The following is a 23198-nucleotide window of genomic DNA, read 5'->3' as shown; positions in this document are numbered from 1 at the left end:
CTTTGACTCTAGGCTGTGAGGAGGCAAAGGAAAGTTGATTCAGTTCTGATCAATTTTGTGAGAAGTTTACAATACCCTTTGAACTTTCTGGGACATCCAGAATATTGCAACAGCAAAATTGGAAATTTTGGGTATAAGAGCTTAATCCTGGTATTCTCAAATCCCTTAAACAAAGCAGTAATCATGGTCATCCCTTTGGAATTATTAATGATGGTGAAGACTCAGAATTCCATGGAGTCTTAGGTGCACACTGGCTTTATCTGTCTTGCCCTCTCTTTCTCGAGCAGACCCCACGCAAATGACATAGAAACAGGACTGTTGATAACTTTGTGTACCAGAGATGCTGGAATTTGCATACCCAAAGGAGTATCTTGGGACTTCCCTGGCAGTCCAGTAGTTAAGACTCCATGCTTCCACTGCAGGGGGTGCGGGTTTGATCCCTGGTCGGGGAACTAGGATCCAGCATGCCATGCAGCATGGACAAAACAAACAAACAAACAAACAAACAAACAAAAACTGGCCAAAGGAGTGTCTTTTCTGTCCATTTTGGGAACCTGCTTTTGACACTGTCTCAGAGTTGGGACACACTGGTGAAGCATCACCACGTCACACCTTGGTTTAGATGGATTTTACTTTTTGGAATCAGCTCCAAAGTGCCTCACACCCAAGGTTGATGATTAAGATGGGTGAACAAACCGGCTCGTCTAAGTGCTGGTCACCAAGGCAGTCTTGACTTCTGTTTCAGTTAGCCTTTGCTGTGTAACAAACGCTCCAAAATGTAGTGGCTTAAAACAAACAACCACAACTTATTATTTTTTTTATGATTCTGTGGGTTGGCAGGATGGTTCTTCTGGTGGTTTCACCTGGGCTCCCTCATGGGGGTTCATTCAGCTGGTGACTGAGCTGGAAGACTCAAGATGGCCCCACTCATGCACCTGGAGTTGGTGCTGACTCTTGGCTGGGGCATCTCAGTTTCCCCCAACATGGTCTCCCATCCTCCAGTAAGCTAGACTGGCTTCTTTCATGGTCATTTCAGGGCAGCATTCCATGAGGGTAATGCCTAGGCTCTAGAACTCACACACTGTTATTTCTGCCACATTCTGTTCTTAAAAGCAGAGCACTAAGTCAGCCTGGATTCCAGAGAGTGGAGAAATAGACAGCACCCTTGATGGGGGCCAGCAGAGCCCCACTGCAAAGGGGCATTGTGCTGGGCTGGGAGGAATTGTGGCTGTTAGACAGTCGACTACAATCCCTAAACTGATTTTCTTGGTCTTCATGGCTTGGTCCCAGCCATGAGAATATCTTCCAAAGATACTTCCATTTGATACAATACGATTCATTTCAATAATGATTCACCCTTTGAATCAAAGTGCTTGGAAGGATTGCTTAGAAGGAATGATTGTAATATATACTCTGGGGCGTATATGTTCACATCAGAGGTAGAGGCGCACATCCATTTTGCTTGGTCTCCCGTAGACAAACTTTTTTTCCAAGGGTTAAAAGAAATCTGAGTTTATCTCAGATTTAGTTTTTAGTAGAATAGTAGAGATTTTCCACAGTCTAGAAGCAGGATGGCTCCATCATCGCTTTATCTTGCCTGCTTTTTCTTATCTCATATCTTTTGCCAGATGCCAAGTGTAAAAGGGAGAGGAAGAAGAAAAAGAAGGTGACTAACATCATCTCGTTTGATGACGAGGAAGACGAGCAGAGCTCCGGGGATATTTTTAAGAAGATCCCTGGGGCAGGGGAAAGCTCAGAGGAGAACTCCGACCGCTCCTCGGTCAATATCATGACGGCCTTTGAAAGCCCCTTTGGGCCAAATTCCAACGGAAGTCAGAGCAGCAACTCATGGAAAATCGATTCTCTGTCTTTGAACGGGGAGTTTGGGTACCAGAAGCTCGATGTGAAAAGCATCGATGATGAAGATGTGGATGAGAATGAGGACGACGTTTATGGGAGCACACCTGGAAAGAAGTGCCCGGGCCACTCGGAGTCGCCGGAGAAGTAAGTTCTGCTTGAGCTTCTGAGGAAGGGTGGCTGGCTCTTTCTATAGTATTGGGTGAAATTAGACTGCAAGTTTTCTGTTTGTTTGGGGCATCATTCCTTTTTCAGATCTCGATTTCAGAAGAAGGAGCATGAGTTTGCTCCACTCCTGAGAACTAAGGAGAAGGGAGCATATATACTATAAGGTACTTACTGCAAAGTTGGTGTCAAGATGTAGGCCTTGAAATTCTTGCTTTATGTCTGTGTCTTTCATTTTTGTTGCTTGGATTTTGCTTGCATCCCTTACTTGCCACTAGCCCAGGACGCTCAGGAGAGAGGCAGGGTATTCTAGACAATAGTCTCCAGCTGGTAATTTCTGTGTTTATTTGCAGGGGTGTGAACGGCAGTAACTGGCCTGCACTCGCCACCTTAACACTGGAGCTGCGGTGCATTTATACCCTCAGGAGGGGCTTGGTGCAAGTGAAGGCGTAAAACAGAAAAGCATAGTTAGGAGCTTGGATCTTAGAATCAAGACAACCTGGGTTCTCATTTACTAGCTGCGTGGCTTAGGTTAGACTAGGTTGGACGAGTTTCTTCACCTCCCAGAGCTTCAGGCCTCGCGTGAGACCTAGAGAAAAACAGCATCTGCTTTGTAGCGTTGTTGTCCAGTTAATGGGACCCTGCGTGTTGGGCCTTGGCCATGGGCGCTGGCACTTCAAGAAAGAATGCAGGCAGCTGTGGCCGCTGTCATACTGTAACTCGTAATAATTCCTGTGCTTGGTCTTACTCTTAATGCCGAATAAACTAGGGGCCTCTTCACCTGAGCTCTGTAGTGTGCAGTGCAACCCTAGTCACGGCTGGCTTCAAAACCAGCCTGTGAAAGTATAAAATGAAGACCCCGAGCCCCCCTGGTGCAGTGGAGGGGCACGGTGTGCCTCTCGCCCGAAGCTTTGCATGTCCATTTGTTGAACTGGCGTTTTTTTTCTTTCTCATGAGACTTTCCCTGTTTTTGTCTTTGATTTTTACTCTCATCCTCATTCACATGCATATCCATGTTAGTAGCATTACCTTGTCGATCATCTGGGACAGGTCAGATGAGGCAAACTGCAGATTCACGGTATCCTAATACTTAGAGCTGCCCTGGGGGGTTTGTGGGTGTCAACCCCACCTGATGGATGAAAGGCCAGTTTCTTTAGTTAAGATTTGTCAAACCAGTGGGAAGAACTGGAATTAAGGTTAGGTTGTGCTGTGTTCCAACGCTTATAATACTGTCAGATGTTTTCCATGTTTCTACACAGCCATGAATCTCGATTGGTTGATATTCGGTCAGATCAATGTCATGATTTGCTAACGGTTCCCCTGTTGTTGAGTATTTAGGTTGTTGGCATTGTTTTTGTTTTTTGTTATCAGCCATTCTGAAATGAACATTTTCGTGCACAAGGCTTTTTTCTCCTACTAAAGTATGTTAGGGTAGCGTCCCTCCAGCATTGTTCTTGCGTACTGTGTACAAATGATTTTGTACCTGCATCCAGCCTTGTGACCTGCTATATTAGGGTTCTCCAGAAAAACAGAACCAATAGTGTGTGTGTGTGTGTGTGTGTGTGTGTGTTTCTCGTATGTATGTATGTATGTATTTATCTAGAGAGATTTATCTTAAGGAATTGGCTCATGTGATTGTGGAACTTGACAAGTCCAAAATCTGCAAGGTAGGCTGGCAGGCTGGAGACCCAGGGAAGAATTGCAATTTGAGTCTGAAGACAGTGTGCTGGCAGAATTTCTTCTTCCTTGGGGGAACCTCAGTCTTTTTCTGTCAAGGCCTTCAACTGATTGGATGAGGCCCATCCAAATTATGGAGGGTGATCTGCTTTATTCGAAGTCTCCTGTCTTAAATTTTAATCTCATCAAGACAAATACCTGCACAGAAACATCAAGAATAGTGTTTGATCAAATATCTGGGTACCACGGCCTAGCCAAGTTGACACATAAAGTTAACCATCACACTTGCCTACAGTTCTTCCTCTGGGCCTTTTAGGAAATGCCATTTGCATTCTCTGTCTCTGTAGGTGAGTGCACCTCTGAGTTGATTCACTCCACGAATCAGTTTTTTGGCCTCAAACACAGTCATTTCTCTTCCTACTGGACTGGTGACATTGAGGGGAGGCTGGAGCTGGGAGGCCAGCTTGCGAGCCAGGATAGCTGCCAGCATTGTGATGTGTGAAACACAAAACAGTGCAGGGTGACCTTTACAGGGCCTCGGCCCTTTGAGGCCATTGGGCCCCCTATGGATTATGGACAGCCACTCCCTGGCATAAAGAGGGGATCTTGAGTGAGTATTCTGCAGAGCGTCTTGGGGAAAGAGAGAGAAATGATGAGATGGCCTACTGAGTAACACTTTCATTTTGCTTCTAAGCTAATATTCACGTGAAAGGTCTAGGATCCTGGAGGGGCCAGAACTTTAAAAGTTTAATAGCACAGCCAGGTTTGTGGGAGGAAAGGGGCCAGGCTGGGAGAAGCACATGGTGGGTTGCAGTGGCCTTTGGCAAAGTCGAATGCTCTGATGGTTTTAGATGCTCTGTTGGCCAAAGGTTTACACCTCTACTTGCTGGCAGTTAAACCCCTTCTTTGATGACTGAGGAAAAATGTCTGATGACTGAGGAAAAACCTTGTCCCTCCTACCTCAGTATTTTATTTTATTTTATTTAACATTGCTTTACAATGGTGTGTTAGTTTCTGCTTTATAACAAAGTGAATCAGCTATACATATACATATATCCCCATATCTCCTCCCTCTTGCGTCTCCCTCCCACCCTCCCTACCCACCCCTCTAGGTGGTCACAAAGCACCAAGTTGATCTCCCTGCGCTATGTGGCTGCTTCCCACTAGCTATCTCTTTTACATTTGGTAGTGTATACATGTCCATGCCACTCTCTCACTTCGTCCCAGGTTACCCTTCGCCCTCCCCGTGTCCTCAAGTCCATTCTCTACGTCTGTGTGTTTATTCCTGTCCAGCCCCTAGGTTCTTCAGAACCATTTTTTTTGACTCCATATATATGTATTAGCATACAGTATTTATTTTTCCCTTTCTGACTGACTTCACTCTGTATGACAGACTCTAGGTCCATCCACCTCAGTATAAATAGCTCAAGTCCGTTTCTTTTTATGGCTGAGTAATATTCCATTGTATATATGTGCCACATCTTCTTTATGCATTCATCTGTTGATGGACACTTAGGTTGCTTCCATGTCCTGGCTGTTGTAAATAGAGCTGCAGTGAACATTGTGGTACATGACTCTTGTTGAATTATGGTTTTCTCAGGGTATATGCCCAGTAGTGGGATTGCTGGGTCGTATGGTAGTTCTGTTTTTAGTTTTTTAACTACCTCAGTATTTATAAGTGTTGACCTTGCTTTTGTTTTTTTCTTAAAGTATTTATTTATTTATTTATTGGCCACATCAGGTGGCATGCGGGTTCTTAGTTCCCCAACCAGGGATCGAACCCGCGCCCCCTGCAGTGGAAGCACAGAGTCTTAACCACCGGACCGCCAGGGAAGTCCCTGTTTTTTCTTAAAAGAGGATATAATATCTTTATTATAGAAAGGGGATTTCCTGTCACTTTATGTATGCTCCATGACATCAACAGGGAAGTGGGGTGAAAATATAATTCACCAAGAATTACAAACATGAAAAACTTTGCACTTCACCAGCAATTAAGCAAACACAAAGTGAAACCAAACACTGTGTTTTGCCCATCATCTTCGTCAAGATTTAAAAAGAGAACTGGGTGGGCTTCCCTGGTGGCGCAGTGGTTGAGAGTCCGCCCGCCGATGCAGGGGACACAGGTTCGTGCCCCGGTCCGGGAAGATCCCACATGCCGCGGAGCGGCTAGGCCCGTGACCCGTGGCCACTGAGCCTGCGTGTCCGGAGCCTGTGCTCCGCAACGGGAGAGGCCACAACAGTGAGAGGCCTGCATACAGCAAAAAAAAAAAAAAGAACTGGGTGAAAGGCAGCTTTGGGTGAGCACCCTGCCTGGAAGGCTTGCTCTCAATGTGTCCTCAATGGTTGGAATATTCCAGACACATAGCAGACGTTAACTGTGGAATAATGATGAGGTATGGCTGGTGCTAGGGTCATCCTGATAGAGCGCTGGTCATGTCCCCAGCCCTTGGGGAAGACAGTTTGACACCATGTCAGGAGCCTTAAAAATGTTTATCCCCCTTGATTTAGTAATTCCACTGCTGGGAAGCTACCCTGAGGACCAGCCTCAGGAAAAAGCTTGCTGCATCTAGATAGCAACACGCTAATTTAGGAAAGCTAAGCAATGACCCTGACGAAAATGTGCAACCACAGAGGAGCAGTTAACCGTGGAATATCTTGTAGTCTAAATCTTAATGTTCCGGGTCTTAAACATCTTAAATGACATCTAAGAGTATCTAAGTAGTATGAAGATGAAATTATGAATTAATATCGAATGAAAAAAGCAAAATATAAAAACCTACATCTAGCTTCATTACAACCTCGTAAAGGAAAGCATGTGAGGAAAGAAAGAAAAAAAAGACACTGTGGAAAGCGTGTCTACCTCAGTTGTTTTGGGTAATGGGGCTTTGGGTGTATTTTTCCCCCTCCTCTTTATGGCATTTTGTAGGTTTTAAAGTAAGTGTCTTACTTTTCTAATGAAAAGCAACACCAGTTCTGTTTCTAAGCCCAACTCTGACCCCGTATTCTGAATTGGTCTCTGCTTTAGGAATCACTTCAGTGTAACTCCTTTTCTAGGTGGAGGCCTTTGGCCACTTTTACTCGGGTCCGAACCTTAGTTGGTGGGACCTGACTTCACTTTGTGCTCTGCATGTGTTGCTGGAAAGTGGCAAGAGGTCTCCTTAGAAACAACAGAAAATCCCACCTGCCTGGAGCTGGTGCAGCGGCCGGGAAAGGCCTGTGGTTTTGCTGCCGTGTCCTGAGGGGTGCCCCTGGCCACCTCTGGGTGTCTGGGAGTCCCCTTGGTTGCCAGCTGCTGGATCAGAGCCCCGGGCGGGCGGTTCTTTACAGATTGTAGAGGCAGAGCCAAGTTCACCCCAGAACATGGCTCTGCGGCTGGGCACACAGGTCGGGGGCGCTTCCTCTTCTGTGCTGCGTCCTGTGTGTTACCTGCAAGACTAAATGACACAGCTGGCAAAAGTCTGTTAGGATTATTACTTGATGTGTGTCCTGCTCCGTGTCAAACATGTGACCAAAAGCTCGAGAGTCCTCAAAGAAGAATGTCTACAGACAGGCCTTAAAAGAGGAGTTGACAGGGCTCCCCTGGTGGTGCAGTGGTTGAGAGTCCGCCTGCCGATGCAGGGGATGCGGGTTCGTGCCCCAGTCTGGGAAGGTCCCACATGCCATGGAGCGGCTGGGCCCGTGAGCCATGGCCGCTGAGCCTGTGCGTCCGGAGCCTGTGCTCCGCAACGGGAGAGGGCACAACAGTGAGAGGCCCGCGTACCGCAAAAGCCCCCAGACGAGAATGGCTGTTACATTTTTTAAAGCGTTGTAAAAAGCAAAAACCAACCAAACAAAAAACCAACAAGGAAGTATACTTATGGCCACAAAGCCTAAAACTGACTATCTGGTCCTTTCCAGAAAAATTTTGTTAATCCCTGCTCTAAACGAAAGAAGAATTATATACATCATGTCAGTGATGGGGCAGTGGCCAGGAGACCTCATTGTAATTGGATCTGGAAGACCTGGGCTGAAGCCTTGGTTCTGGCCAAGTGATGAACTTGGACAAGTCGCATGATCTCTTTGAGTTGTTTTCCTACCCCCTCCCTCCCCTCCCTCCCCTTCCCCCTCTCCCTCTCCCTCCTCTTCCTCTTCATCCCTCCCTCCCTCCCTCCCTCCATTAAGTAGGTATGATTATGATCTGCTTTGGTCTTCTTTACAACTGATTTACGACGTGATTTTATAAACTTTCGAGTACTGCACAGATGCTTCCCGGTATTTGTCAGTGGTGCCTGATTGCCCAGAGGCAGATGCTGCAGTGGGCAAATACTTTCTCAGATTTAACTGGCCCAGCCTGGCGTCACAAAGATGGCTCAGGTTAGTTTGGTACTTGGCGGATAAGGTGGCAGTATAACAGATCATATGAGCCTGGCTAATATTTGAGCTGACCCCCTTTCTTGGAAGGGACCCAGACACCCTCCGGTCTGGTTCTGTCCTTTTACTTGTGAGGGTTTGAGAACCAGCGAGGCGTAGGGACCTTAGCCCAAGGTCATTTCAGAGCCTGGAGCCCACGGGGCCTCCTCCTGCTTCAGCACCAGCACACGCTGCCCCCACCTCCCGCCCCCGTGACACTGGTTCTTCCCTCCGTCCTCACCTCAAACCTCCCTTCTTCAAGGAAGCCTTCCACCACCTTCCCGACCAGCTCCACAGACCTGAGCTGCTATTTCACACCTTCCGGTGGGATTACATGCCTCATGTCTGCTTCCCCCAGTAGACTGTAAGCTCCATGAGGGCAGGATGGACACTGTTGGCTGGTCCTTTGCCAGCACAGAGTGTGTGCGCACTGCCGGGCAGGTAGGAGGTGCTCAGTAAACATGGGCTGAAAGAGTGAGCACCAGAGGGCTGGCTCCCGACTCCCACCCAGGCCTGCTTCTGTTCTCATCCCCCTCATGGCTTGGTTGGTTCCCAAGAGGGGGCTTGTGGAGGCCCATCAGGTGCTGTACTACTCGGGGCCCTTGGGGCTTTCGGCCCTGATGTGCAGCTGTGTTCTCCCCCCGCAGGCCGCTAGACGGGGCTGCCTGCCTCTCCCAGATGCACAGCTGGGCTCCACTGCACGTGCTGCATGGCGACGCCGATGTGCTCTTCCCGGTCAGTGGCGTGGGCTCCTACGGCCCTGCAGGTAGGTGTCTCCCGATTCCTCCTTTCCTCCTGTCACAGCTCTGGCTCGAGAAGCAGCAGGAGTGGCTGGGTTACGTCTGCAGGTGGCAGGGGTGGGAGAGCGGGAGAGAGAGCACGGAGGCCAGGGCTCAGGGCAGTCGGGGCCTGTTGAGCTCGGGAGCGACAGAGGCTGCTCTCCTTGCTGAGCCTGGGTATTTTGAGGTGCTCTCACCTGAGTGAGTGTTGACAAATCACCAGGGAGCCCCTGGGGCCTGTTTTTCTTCTTGGCAGTGATTTGTTGAACTTGGTCACATGCAAGCTGATCACAAATGGTGACCATTATTTTTGCCTCTTAGGAGAAGGGGGAAGGTCACAGAACCCGTAGCTCTAAAGGTCCTCGTGCTCTTTGTAGCCAAGTGCTTGGGGGTCAGGGAGTAGCTTGCTTAAAAGTGGCTAAGCATTTCTGACCTGTTCCTTATGGTCGAGCAGGCTTGCCTATGGTTTGTGATTGTTTTCTTTAGCTAGAGCAGGTCATGGTGGGGGTATTGGGGGGGTGGGCGGTGAGGCTGGGAGCATGGATGAGCCCGGCTCTCCTGGTGGGGTAGGTGTTTGCAGCGCCTGGCGCAGTGAAATGCTTGGTCACTGTCACTGCCTCACAGCACCAGCGTGTCACGGAGGCCTCGGCTCCCTTGTGTAGGTGCCCTTCTCACCCTCCTAGGCCCAGGTTTAGGGAACCGTGGGCCGGGGCCCACCGACTGCCCAGGAAGCTGTTGACATTCTGAACCGGATGATAGACTGTTGTTGTGTCACTGTGTCAGGAACAGAAACCCACTCAAACTAGCTGTGGCACGAGGCAGGGCGGGCACGCTGACTGGCGCAGTCTTGGGGTGGGTGGTCAGCTCAGGCCCAGCTCTAGAAGTCGCTGAGGGAGGCACGTGCCCGCCCCGTGAGGCAGTGTTCCCGGTGTAAGTTGAGGCTAAGGAGAGTGCAGCTAAGGGACTTACGTCCGCCAGGCTCTTCTCTTCTGGAAAGTATGGATGGCGGAGATGACAGTCCTTGAAGTGAGTCCAGGACTGTAAGGTGATTGATCCGGGTTAGCTCATCCACTCTTGACCACAGCCCGCGAGGGAAGGGCTGGTTATTGTTATACCTCCTCCTTCTGAGACTTGTGGCAAAGGTTCCCTGAGTTAATCTGGAACAAGGTGCCGGGCACATGTGAAGTCCTCAGGCAGGCTTCCTGCAGGCATTGCACTAGTGAGGTCGCCTTGCGGGCGCCCGTGGGCTGGAAGCTGGGACTTTGGGATGGAGGGATTCTGGGCCCAGCGAGGTCCTGCTGTCATTCTGGTTCTGTGCCCCACGCTTCCTTGTGGGGATCTGCCCCCACCTCCTCTCCCTCCGGGTCTGTCTCTGCTCCCTCATCATTCTCCACCCTCTTGTTTGGCCTCTATTTGGCTGAGGTGCCAACACTACTGCCTCGGCTGTGTGTCCTTCCATACCAACTAGAGCTTCTGTCCAGGTGTTGATTGAAACCCCAGAGAGGGACGGTCCGGTGGGCCTAGCTGGTGTCTGCAGGCCAGGCTGGCCCCTGCAGCTCCTTCCGTTCGGGTGACCAGCCTTGGTCTGAGCCACTGCGGGTTGGAGGTCTGGTCACCTCGCCCTTGCCCATTCAGCAGCAGTGCAGACACGAGCAGAATGTCTGAGAAGGCGGGGGGTGGGGTGGTGGCTGTCAGAGAGTAGGTGGTCCTCACGTTTGTCTGTGGGACCGCTGGAGGATTTCCAGTGCTTGTTCAGGCATCTGAGTCGGGGTCCAGTTCCCCATTCCCCTTGCCCTGCTCCCCACGGGCGGGCCTTTTGTTTGGGTCATGAACTGTCGCTGGGTTGCCATGTCAGGCTGCTTCTGGGGCTTGGCTGTGTGCCATTCGCATCGGGGGTTTAGTCACGGAATGCGGCACTCTGGCCGGCCTCCAGGATCCTCTCCAGGAGTCACCCCTCCCCCCGCAGATTTCCCACCGTCCGTCCTCGGGCTGTCAGCCTCGCAGACCCAGAGGCTCCACCTAGCCACTGTTGATGGGACCCCAGCTCCAGCTGGTCTCGGCTGTCCTCACCAGAGGTGCTGCATGTGAGCTGGTCTGCCAGCCTTTAAACTTACTGTTAACAAAGCTGCCAGGAGTCATGGAAGCTTGTGACCGCTTGTGATGAGGGGCAAACTCATCATGGTGAGAACACTGCATGGGAAGGCGCGTTATGCTAGGGTTGCCCGAAGATACTGGAAGCAGCTGGGGGAAGCCGTGTCCTGGCTGGAGTGCCGACGCGCGTCAAGTCCCTCCTGGCCTGACGCCCCCTGTCCGTGGAGGTGTGCGGGCTGGTGGTGCTGAGGCCGGCCTGGCTGCCGGCCCGGCCCCTCCATGGGCAACCCTGGGTGTGCACGGCCAGATTTCTCCCCAAGATTCCTTCTCTTTCACTCCACTTGACTAGTGTCCCTTCTGGTTGACACTTGCCTACTTTAGTGACGTTCAGATCTCCTTTCTCTTTCTGGCCTGGGAGTCATTTCATGTCTTTAACTTGGGGGTTATTTAGAGAAAGAGGGAGGGGATACAAAAAAGGGAGAGAGGCCTGTGGCGGGGCAGTTTGGATGTTTTAGTAGCTAAGTCTGGGGAGGGAGGAGGCGGCAGAGAAGGGGACCCTGAACACAGGATTATTATCCTTCTGAACCTTGGGAGAGGCACCTCTGTGGTTTGGGGGGCCATGCCTTGGGCTGCATTTTTGGGGTTAGGGAGGGGCTCAGAGAAGGGAGACACCAGCCCAGGGTCACCCGAGACCCTGACAAGCAGATGGAGGATTAGATCCAATCATTCCTCCGGGCATGTCATTACCTAGAGCAGAGCAGAGCACATTTACCAACATCTGTTTGAAGCTGCCAGGGAGAAAAAGTCCCCAAAGTTTCTTTCAACTGAGAATCATAAATCGAGGGGGACAGAACACCCATTCCTGCTGACTATGTACCTGGAAGTGTTACTGCTCCTCGCTGAAGGCCTGTTGTTGGAGTTGGGTTTTGGCAAATGCGGAGCTGGTTCACTGGACAGCTTGGGTCCTCGGCCCCTTCCTCTCCCCATCAGGTCCAACGTTCCCCGACTTCTCCCAGTCCTGCCATTGGGTCTGGGGTTGGGTCGCTGCCAGGCTTTGGGGGATCTAAAGGCGAGTCCCCTGGGAGTGCCACAGGCAGGGAGGGGACAGCGACATCATTTTAATCCTCCGACGTAGAGGAGGAGGAACGAATGGTCGAAGTGTCCTCTGAATGCTTCCACCACCCTCTTCTAACTCATCCTTCTCTCGCTGGGCTCGTACAGAATAGCCTCTCAACAGCTCTCTATCCCTGTCTGCCATCCATCCACCCTTCTTTCAGCAGCCAGAGTGATTTTTTAGAATGTACATCAGATTGCCTCGTTCTCCTGCTTCAAATCCGGAACCCTCACTGTGCCCACCCGGCCCCCACTCACCCCGCAGCCTCACCTCCTCCCGTTTCCCCTCTGCCTGCTGCCCTGGCCAGACCAGCCAGCTTTCATTCCTCCTCCCCTCGAGCTCCTCCTGCCTTTAGGCTGTGGCCCAAGGGCTGCTGCGTTAGAGAACACCGTGGCCCTGCCGCCCACTACACCGCACGCGGCGCGGGCCTTGGTTTCACTCTATTGTAAACCTAGGTGTCTCCACTTCTCCGACCTCGGTGTACCACCTGAAATCGTGTATTTGTGTAATTACCTGATAACGCCTGTCCCCGAACCCCTACCCGCACTAGCCTTTGAGGTACGTGAGGGCAGGACCATGTCTGTTTTGGTTCCAGTGTGACCCTGACCCTAGTCAGAGCCAGGCCCACAGCTGGGGTTCAGGGGAGCACATCAGTGCTGGGGTGGGGTGTGGGCATGCTGAAGGGAGTGGACGTCTGGCAGTTGGAAAAATGACGTCTGGCTGGGGGCAGAGGAAGAGGGGCCTTGACAGTGTCTGCGATCGCTCTGTGGCCCCAGTGCATCAGGCCCGCTACAGCTGGCACGGGATCAGGGTCGTGTATTATGACGGGAAATCCACTTGGGCCGGGTAGGCGTGGTGTCCGGAATCCTGGTGGGTGATGCTGGTCTTTACTCCACCCGTGGATTTGCGTTGTGTAGTTGGAATCCTGTCTTTGCTTCAGGGAGTGGAATCTGACGGCTGTGTGTGAGCTAGATTGGAGGCTGAAGCAGAGCTGAGGGGACCTGCTGCAGAAGACCCCAGGGAGGGCCTGGAGCCCTCGAACTGGGGGGCGGGGGAAGTGGCTGGAGAGCAAGGAGTGGGAGGTGACTGGGTGGGATTGACTGGTCTTGGACACCAACCAGCTCTGGGATGGGAGGGAGGCTGGTGCCACCATCTTCTGAGGTGGGAACGGTTTTGAAGGTCATGATCAGTTGGGAGGCCAGTACGGTATCCCAGTAGAGCTTTCTGGTGGGCGGTTATAAACGTGGGTTTAGTTATTGAAGATTGAGGGCCTAGCCAGAGGTGAGGGCTCGAGAGCTGTCACCTTCAGGGAGCCGAGAGCTGGAGCCAGGACCTTTGCTGGGTTTGCCAAGGGCGTCAGAGGCCACGGAGCCGTGATCCAGCGACACCTTCACGCAGGAATCAGAGAAAGAGACAGTGAGGGGAGGAGGACCACTGTGTTCTGAAGGCTGAGAGCAGAGAGCTCCTAGGAGGACGAGGAGAGGGGCCTTGGTTTCAGGGCGAGCTGACACCAGCCCCCGCTCACTGCACACTCTCACCGAAATGTATGTGTAATAAAATGTGAAATGAAATTATGTGGCGGGCGTTATTAAAATGTTGTACGAAACGGGGGCATATATGTCTACGTAGAGCTGACTCACTTTGCTGTGCAGTATAAGCTAACACAACACTGTAAAGCAGCTGTGCTCCAGTAAAAAAAATGTGTGGTTGGCACTGGTGTCAGCCCATTTCAGAGAGGAGGCAGCCGAGTCACAAAGAGGCTGGGTAACGTGCTGGATTGAAGTTGGGGAGCAGGGACTTGAACCCAGGCCAGTGGGCGGAGCCTGTACCCTGACCTCACCACCATGCTGGGGAGCGAGAAATAGGAGGCAGAGCGGTGGACACTTTCTCTTCCCTCTGTGAACTTCTTAAAAGAGGTAGCAGTGAGTGGAATAGTTTGGTGGGGACAGCAGGGTAGAAGGAAAGGTGAGAAAACCCCTTAAGGTTCCCTTAGGTCAACCTCTTAAGAGCTGGGGAATCTTGAGCAGGACCAGACCGGGTGTAAGAAGAGGAGGAGGTCACACGACAGATGACTTAGGGCAACGAGACGTGCGTCCTTCCGTGACTTGAACAGCAGCTAATGCACCTATGAAAGTCTTTAGTGCCTCTTGCCTGTTGTTTCTAGAGATGACTTACGGCCTCACTTCTTCCAAGTGCCTTTCCCACTTGATGCAGGGCAAGTGGCGCTGTAGAAAGCAGCAGTCACTGGGCTGTGCTGCCCTCGTGTGTCCATCTTCAGACACTGCAGGTGGGGGCGGATCTAACTGCTGATTTATTATTCCCTGGTTCTGAGGTTGGCTCTGGATGTGGACTTCATGCATAATTCCAGGTGGCTCCAGATCAAAGAGGTTAATAAATAAGTCATGGGATGTAACGTACAGCATAGGGAATATAGTCCATGATATTGTAATAACTTTGTCGGTGACAGATAATACTACATTTATCCTGGTGATTAATTTGTAGTGTATATAAATGTTGAATCACTATGCTATATACACCTGAAACTGATATTATTGTATGTCAGCTATACTCAGTGAAAAAAAAAAAAGGTTAAGTGGGAAAATAGGGCCTCCGGTCAGTGACTGATACCAAGTCTGAGATTACGGCCCAAAGAGATGAAACAGGGAGCGGATGAAAATCCAGTGTGCCAGATGGGTAAACCTGATTTAGCAGGTGAGCCAGTGTCTGCACTGTGTCCTTGTCTCATGGGGAAAATGAAACGAGAACAGAACCCTGACTTTCTCTCTGTGGTTGCTGTGTGTGCGCAGATACCCCCCTCGGGAGCCTGGAGAACGGGACAGGACCCGATGACCACGTCCTTCCAGAGCCTGGACCTCGGTACAGGTGAGTATTCAGACCCCAAGCTGCCTCTGGGGTTGAACTGTCCTCTTTACAACTCTGCCTTTTATTCTTTTTTAAAGATGGGTGGGCGCCTGCTGGGACTGAAGGGCAAGGCCTCACTTCCCGTTAATTTAGTTCAGGTTTAGTCTAACATCCCAGAGTACGAAGTGCCCAGGGGTCTCAGGCCCGAGACTTGGTATGTGTCAAGTTTCACTTGCATACCACGTTTACTTTTTGCACTTTGGGAACCATATCTGGGTACCTCCACCATCACAATTTGCTTGATTTTACTATTTGATAATGATAACAATATTACAATTTATAATTGTAATATTACATAATATTTAAACCACTTTGATATTATATATCTGTGAAGTGCTTAGTCTGCCATTCAGTAGCAAGCACCACATTGGTTTTCTTTTTTTCCACATGAAAGTATCTCAAGGGAAAGCTGAGTTGTCCAGAGTCACTGGACATTTGGTGGCAGAGCTGAGATGGACACTGAGGGCTCCCTGACGCCACCGCGATCCTTGTTGCTCTTACAGCTTTTTCCTTCTTCTCTCCATGGATTTAAATTGGTGTCCCCAGGGCATCGCATCTGCATTTTCAACCTTGGCTCCAGAGTGGGGTCATTGTTTACCTCCACCCGAGCTTGCTGTTCCGGTCTTGCCCTGCGCTCTGAGAATGGCACTCCCTGTAGGAGGCTCGTGCGGATTAGTACGATACCAGGAAGGGTTGGTGTCGCCAGATCCATCCAGGACGCTGAGTCCTTTCTGCTGTTTATTTTAGAAAATTTGGGAAATGCAGCAGTACAGGAAACTACATCACTCTTAACCCCAACTCCATTTCATCGATGATGTTTTTGGTCCTTTTCCTCCTGGTGCGTGGGTGTGGCTGTGGTAACCGGATTATGGTCTTGCCATTTTCATGACAGATGTGAAGTGCTGTTTTTCCACGTTGCAAATTCTTTGTAACTACACAGTCAACTCTCGTTATTTGTGGTGGTTGTGTTCTGTCAAGGTGGAACCATTGCTCCTAGGTTCCTGGGAGTGTCTGGTCACAACATTTTTGTCAACAGATCAACAGATCTGTCACCAGATCAGTACGTAACCTATGTTTTATGCCAGTTCCTGTTTAAAGACACCTTATTTAACATATGTTGTTGATGCACTTAACGGTGAACTCGAGGCCAACAGCCCCTATCATTAGGCCTGAACAAGGGCCACCTCACACGTGTATTTTCTCCGTCAGGCACTTCACAGTCTTGCCTTCAGGAACACCAGACAGCACTTCAGCACTAGCTTGGGGCCATTTTAGATGCAAAATCAGCAACAAAAAGCACAAGAATGTGAACAATGTGGTGCTGAAGAGCTCGCCAGAAGGACAGAATGATAGTTGAAAGAAGGCAGAGCTTGCCTTGTTTGGCATGAGGTGGGAGCATGCATGTCCATGACTCAGCCTTTTGACCGCTCTGTGCGTGTTCACGGGTGACCATGTTATACCTGAGAGCTGGGAGTTTTGGGGTTACAAATAAACTGCAGGGAGTAGGCGAATTTGCAGCTATGGAACCCACAAATGAGGACCGACTATAATTTCAAAGGGCATCCTTCCCTTCCTTCTAGTTCGTAAACCTGAACAAGCGTAATGCCTGCTGGTTTTTGAATGGTGAGGAGGTGTGTTTTAAGTGGCCAACTATAACTTCCCTCTGCCTGCCTTTCCCAGTGTGGAAGCCAGTCCTCCAGGCCAAGGAAGTCCTCTGAGCAGCCTGTTACCTTCTGCCTCGGTGCCAGAGTCCATGACAATTAGTAAGTACTTTCTGAGCAGCTTCTGCCGATGCCAGGATGACTCTTAGGCCTGCACATCGAGGCAGTGCCTTTGTGCTTGCTCCTGTGTGACCGTGGACTTTACAGAGTGTGGGATGAAGTCAGGTGTGTGTGTGCCTGGTCGTGGACTTGGAGTGTGGTGCGTGGTCGCAAGCTCCCTGAGCTGTAAAACTTGATACTTGGGTGTGTGAATGCTCTAAAGGACGTGCTTCAGAGGTGGAGCAGGATTGAGGCAGAGGGAAACTTCTGTCGTTCACGGTTTCCGGGTTTGTCTCCTGCAAGGCCGTCAGCTACAGAGGAACTTTCTAGTTGGGTTTCCTTTGTAGCTCTGGAGGAATCACTTTTGTAGGTAAGGGAGAGAGTGTCTCTCAAATATGAATGAAGGTTGCTAATGATCAGGTTCAAACTGTTTGCAACCTCACCACTCAGTAAAAGTATTAGCGATACAGCAATTACGGTTAGGTTTGAGTGGCTTTATGTAATAAAGAATAAACCAGCAAACTGTGGCTTAATGTGATAGGAATTCATCGCTCTGTCCAGAGGTAGGAAGGCTGGACCGGTATGTAGCTCCATGGTCATTGGAGACCAGGGCTCCTTCTATCTTGCCTCACAGTCCAAAATGGCTGTTTTAGCTCCAGCCATCCCATTCTCATCCCAGGTACCAGGAAGGAGGAGGGGGCAAAGGAGAGACTTCTTCCATTTCCACAGGTAGGATTCAGGGGTCTGAACTTGCACAGGGGAAGAAATGATGACTTTTTTCTCTAACCTCTGACTGAAATTTAGTATTTATTTTTTATTGTTTTACTTGATTTTTCAATTGAAGTGTAGTTGTTTACAATATTATTAGTTTCAGGTGTACAACATAGTGATTCAAAATTTTCATAGATTATACTTCATATAAGTTATTGTAATACATTGGCGATAGTCTCTGTGCTGTACAATATGTCCTTGTAGTTTATTTTATCCATAGAAGTTTGTACCGCTTACCCCTCCCCCATCTTGCCCCTCCCCCTTTCCTCTCCCCACTGGTAACCACTAGTTTGTTCTCTGTATTTATGTCTCTTTCTGTTTTGTTATATTAATTTGTTTGTTTTATTTTTAAGATTCCACATATAAGTGATATCATACAGTATTTGTCTTTTTCTGTCTGATTTATTTCACTAAGCATAGTACCCTCCAGGTCCACCTGTGTTGCTGTGATGGCACAATTTCATTCTTTTTTATGGCTGAGTAATATTCCATTGTGTGTGTGTGTGTGTGTGTGTGTGTGTGTGTGTGTGTACCACATCTTCTTTATCCACTTATCTGTCCATGAACAGTTAGGTTGCATTTTCTTTAATTATGAAAGTAGCAGCAAACCATAGGAACCTTAGTAGCCTTAGCAAAATGGGTGACTTGGTCACTGATAGAAGTCACAGGCACCTGTAACAACAGCGATATGGAAAAATCTCACAATGTCATTTCTGCTTGAAAATGCAGTAGTTTTTTAATGTGATAAAAAATCCCGTATATTAGTGTGTCACTTTTCCTTTTTACATTTTAATAATTCTGTTTCAATTTAATCAGTTTCCTTTGTAATCTTGGGTGTTTTATTTTATGTATTTTAAAACATTTTTCTGAGAAGAGGCCCATGGGCTTCATCACCAGACTGCGGAATGGGTCTGTGACACAAAAAAGGTAAACTTCTCCCCTCCCCCAAGCTGTAAGGACCCTTCCTAGAAGGTGCACACAGGTTCCCACTTGTGTGGCCAACAGCCATCCCGAGGCCTCCCCTGGCTGCTAAGGAGGCAGTGTGTCCTATCCGTCCACCTGCCCACCCCCCGCCAAAAAAAAAAACCACCCATGGCTAAGGAAGGAAGAGGGGTTCGGGGGCAACCAGCATTCTGATTCAAGGATGAGGAAGGAAATGAGTAGGCGCTGTGAGGTTGGGGTGTGGGGATTGGGTGGTCTCACTGCGTAACCAAGGCATGTGGTTTACGCTGGCACCTCTCAGCCTCGGGTTCAGCTGAGCAGATATTTCTATATCTGCCAGTGTGTGGGACACATGGGCCAGAAGAGCACTAAGGTCACTGGTTTTCAAATTTCAGTTATTTATTTACCTCTGTACTATTACCTACCCTGCCATTTTTTAAGAATGGGTGCCCCTAAAAAACCTGAATGCCTTTATTTAAAAATGGACTTTTATATGCTTACTGTGAACGGAGAGCCACTCTTAGTTGACTTAAATAGCAGGTAACTGTGAAAGTAAAGACAAGAAAAGGAGCCAGTGTTAGTAAGTCGGCCTGGATGTTGTTGCCTGTCTAAGCATGAGAAGATATCTCAGTGCTAATCCACTCAGGTATTTTTCCTGACATCATCGGAAGGAGTGGAAAAGGGAAGAGGAATTCTCTCTGTGGCTCACGGTTATTTGATGCCTTGTCTTTCTAGCGCCTGCAGTGCTCCCTCTTCACGTGGGTCACACCTTGACCTAGAGGGGTGAGACTTTACCCTGGCCCTGAATTGCATCTACTCTAAAGACCCTGAAATTGAGGATGTGGAGGCCAGGCTTCGTAGGCGCCTCATCCTAGGCACCATTTGTAGGGATACAGGCATCTCCACACCGCCACTTCCCCCCACCCTGTGGTACCTAGCACTGTGCTTCCGCATAGGTCTCCTGCACCCTGGCATGAGGTCCCGCCATCTCAGACACAATTCTCTTTGTCAGCTGCTCTTGGGGTCGACAGAGATCGTGGTCTGTAGGTCTCCCTCAGCCATCTTCTGACCTTGAGGAGGGTGCTGGCCCTGCTTGTGTGTTTTCACTAAGGACATGCCTCTGAGCGCACTGGAGTGATGTTGATGGCAGGGATTTAGACTGTTTTTCTTGTTTTTAGTCGTACACTTTTCTAAAAATGTAAATCCGGTGTTCTTATTTGGTATCTTTGGCAAATAGAGGCATACCCAGACTTTACAACCTGCATCTCTGAAGAAAAACGTCACTACATCCATATTTTGACCCTCGACACCCTGTAGTGGTGTGGTTTGTGGGTGATAAGTGGGTATGGCGGGAGGGGGTTCTGTTTTCTGCAGTGGCTGTAAATTTCAGGGAACCTTCAGGGGACAGCACTGTTGTCTGTCCTGTGGGTGTTCCAGACGAGAGATCAGAATCCTGAGAAATTTTGAGCGGTGGGTGGTTTTGACTTGTACCCTCCCCATCCTGCCCCTGCCTCCTGTTTCATCGCAAAAAAATAAGAAGAGCGAGTCTGTCTGGGTATCCAGGGTGTGCTCCTTTGCTAGGGTTGTTGTAACAAAATACCAGAGACTGGTGGCTTAGACAACAGGAATTTATTTCTCATAGTTCCGGAGGCTGGAAGTCCCCCAAGGTCAAGGCGCCGGCAGTCTTGGTTTCTGGCGAGGCCTCTCTCCCTGGCTTGATGACCTTCTCTCTGTGAGCAAGCATCCCTGGTGTCTCTTCCTCTTATAAGGATGCTTTAATTATCTCTTTAAAGGTCCTACCTCCAAATACAGTCAAAACATATGAATTTGGGAGGGATGCAATTCAGTCCATAACAGCAGGTGTCCCAGGAGTGGTGTCTCAAGAGATCTCCAAGTTCAGGATGAGAATTGCATCCCAGCATGTGAAGCATGTAGGATTGCACTCCAGAGGAGATGCCCGACTCTCACAAACCCCAGAAGAGCTTGTTAGAGGAACCCCAACTCTGTTCCCTGGAGCGGAGAGTGTTTCCCTCATGTCCCACCAAGTGGCTCCCGGCCTGCACTGAATAATCGGGCCAGGTGGCTGTCTCGGCCCTGTCATCGAGCTGGAGCTTGTGTGCTTAACCCTTGGTGCTGCGGGTAATTGACAAGTCCTCTGCCAAGCAGCCTCCCCCCTTGCATGTCTCTGAAACGGCAAAGGGGTTTTGTCCCAGGCTTTTGGGGCATATATTATTGTTACTTAGTGCCCAAGAGAAGATGTGTGATCCCACCCCCATTACTGCTCTCTCTTCAGGCTCTTTGGTACTTAAGAAAACACAAAAGCCTGTTATGAAAAACTAGTTATTGAGGGGAGTAGTAAAGACCATTACGAGTAAACCCAGACACCCGTAATTCTGCCTCAGGGGTCCTTTCCATTCCTGCAGGTGAATTTGCGATCCTGGATTTGGGGCGTGCAGAGTTGTAGCTGGTTGGAATACAGCGTGCCTGTTGCTTTAGGAGGACATGCTCTGAAACCAGGCTGCCCAGGTTCAAGTTCTTAAACCTCCCAGGCTCTTGTTTCCTTGTCTAGACATAAGGATTCGATGAATACTTGTCTCGTGTGGTCTGGTCGTTGTGAAGATTAACCGTGCTGTGCTTAGAGAAGTACTTAGATCACAGAGTTAAGAGCCATGAATGTTAGCTGTTGTGGATGTCCTTATTTTGTATTCAGCTCTTAACATATATCACAGTTGCCCTTTTTTCCCTCATCTCCCCATTGTCCTGTTGAATGTGTTGACTGAAGAAAAACGCACAACCTAAAAGTTGTGAGTTGTTTTATTCGGATATCTTACTGAGGACTCTAGCCCAGGACACAGCCTCTCAGGTCGCTCTGAGAAACTGCTCAGAAGGGGTAAGGGAGGAGTTAGGACATATAGGAGTTTTTTGCTGGAAAAAAAAGCATGTAGTTGAACATCAGGAGACTACTGTTAATCGCAAGAACCAAACATCTCAAGTTAATGATTCTAGTGCTTTTCTATGCATGGGAAGATGCAAGCGTCTGGGCTGCTCGAAATGATCCCTTAGATATGCATCTTATCTAGGGCCAGTATCCAAAGCACAGAATTCTTCCTGTTTTTCTCCATCCTGGATTGTCCTCAGGGTAGCATCCCACTGCAGGGTCGGCTGCAGTTGCCAATGGCTTGATCCTTGTAGAACTAGAGTGGCGGGCAACGTTCTCTGTTCACAGATGGCTGCATAATATTCCATCACTTGATTTATTACAATTTGCTAGGTTATTTTTTGGGAGGATCACCAGCCAGGGTTTTTTCTCCCCAGTGAGTTTCTTCATTCATTGTAAGGAAGAATTGAAGAGTGCTATTAGTAAGTGCACTCTAAGAATATTGGCTATTATGTTTTTCTGGTTAAGCATTCCTTTGTGGTAAATTTGTGGGATAGGAGGGCAAGGTTGGGCCATATTTATGGGCTAGTTCTCAATAGCCACTTGTGTTCTGAGTTAGTGTGTTGCCAGGAGTATGACAGCTGCATTTCTTTACCCTCTGCCAACACCAGGTGCTAACGTGGTAATGCATTTTTTCTACTTGGAAAATTATCCTTTGTGGTTGGGTGGCTTTGCATTCCCTCCAGGGCAGCCTCTCTTCCCGCTTTTGTTTAACATTTGTATCCCCGGTGTGAGTTGTTGGCTTGGGGCGTGGTCCCCCATTGGGTGTTCTGCCTGACTTGGGAGGGCGAAGGAGAAAAGGGCGGATGTGACTCCAACAGTCGATCCTGGCTGCTCTTGGAGCTGGTGGCTCGGGGAGGAGGTCGAAAGGAGGGGCCAACAGTCATATTGTGTAAGAATGTGACCTAGTTAAATAATAACATGCTTTAGTAGATGTTACGGTGTGCCAAGCATTGTGCCTAAGCGTTTAAAATGCTGTTTTCTCATTTAATCCCCCAGCAGCCTCCTGCAGAGGCTGAGTGAGGTTAAATAACTTGTCCGAGGCCTTACAGCTAGGATATCATTCAATTTATTGAGCATCTACTGTGTGCAGGGTGTGGTTGCTAGGACGAGTAAGTGGTGAAGCTGGCGATGGACCCAGGCTTCCTGACTCGCAAGTCCAGATGACCTAAAAAGTGTCCTACCATCGCCCAGCCAGGGCATGCAGTGCTGCCAGTAATGGGGTGGGCATCTAGGTCTGAGAGCCTTAAATTATTTTCATCATTATTTTTTTAATAGAGCAAGAGATTCCTGGGTGAAGACACTAGGTTTTTAGGATGAGCATACCAAACTTGTTTATTTTCAGGGGCACTTTTTGCTCTGAGTGCTAGAGTCTGAATGTGTCCCCTCCCCAAGTTTATATTTTGAAATCCTAATGTCCAATGTGATGATATTAAGAGATGGGGGCCTTTGAGCTGTGATTAGGTCCCGAGGGCAGAACCCCCACAAAAGAAGTGCCAGAGAGCTCCCTTGTCCCCTTCTGCCGTGTGAGGACACAGCAAGGAGTCTGCAGCCCTCACCTGACCACGCTGGTGCTCTGACCTCGGTCTTCCGGCCTCCAGAAACTGTGAGCAACACATTTCTGTTGTTTATAAGCCACCCGGTCTGCTGTGTTTTCTTACTGCAGCCCGAGTGGACTGAGACACTGAGGGTTAGTGGGGCCGTGACGCTGGGACTGCTGACCTCTCATCCATTACCAGCCACTCTTTGGAAGTTGCTGCTTCTCCGCCTTTCAGTTCACCCCTTTCCACTAA

General features: G+C 49.3%; 1 protein-coding gene across 1 annotated transcript in view; it reads left to right on the top strand.

Annotated features, from left to right (window-relative positions):
- Positions 1 to 23198, top strand: part of SNX29 (sorting nexin 29) — a 524651-nt gene that overhangs the window by 49747 nt on the left and 451706 nt on the right. The window contains exons 7-10 of the mRNA XM_065892522.1: positions 1629 to 2004; positions 8736 to 8854; positions 14880 to 14955; positions 16675 to 16757. Of these exons, the coding sequence (XP_065748594.1) occupies positions 1629 to 2004; positions 8736 to 8854; positions 14880 to 14955; positions 16675 to 16757 (654 nt within the window). The remainder of the gene's footprint in view (positions 1 to 1628; positions 2005 to 8735; positions 8855 to 14879; positions 14956 to 16674; positions 16758 to 23198) is intronic.

Source organism: Phocoena phocoena, chromosome 15 (assembly GCF_963924675.1).
Source record: "Phocoena phocoena chromosome 15, mPhoPho1.1, whole genome shotgun sequence".
Taxonomy (NCBI): domain Eukaryota; kingdom Metazoa; phylum Chordata; class Mammalia; order Artiodactyla; family Phocoenidae; genus Phocoena; species Phocoena phocoena.
This window is presented reverse-complemented; position numbering and strand designations above follow the sequence as displayed.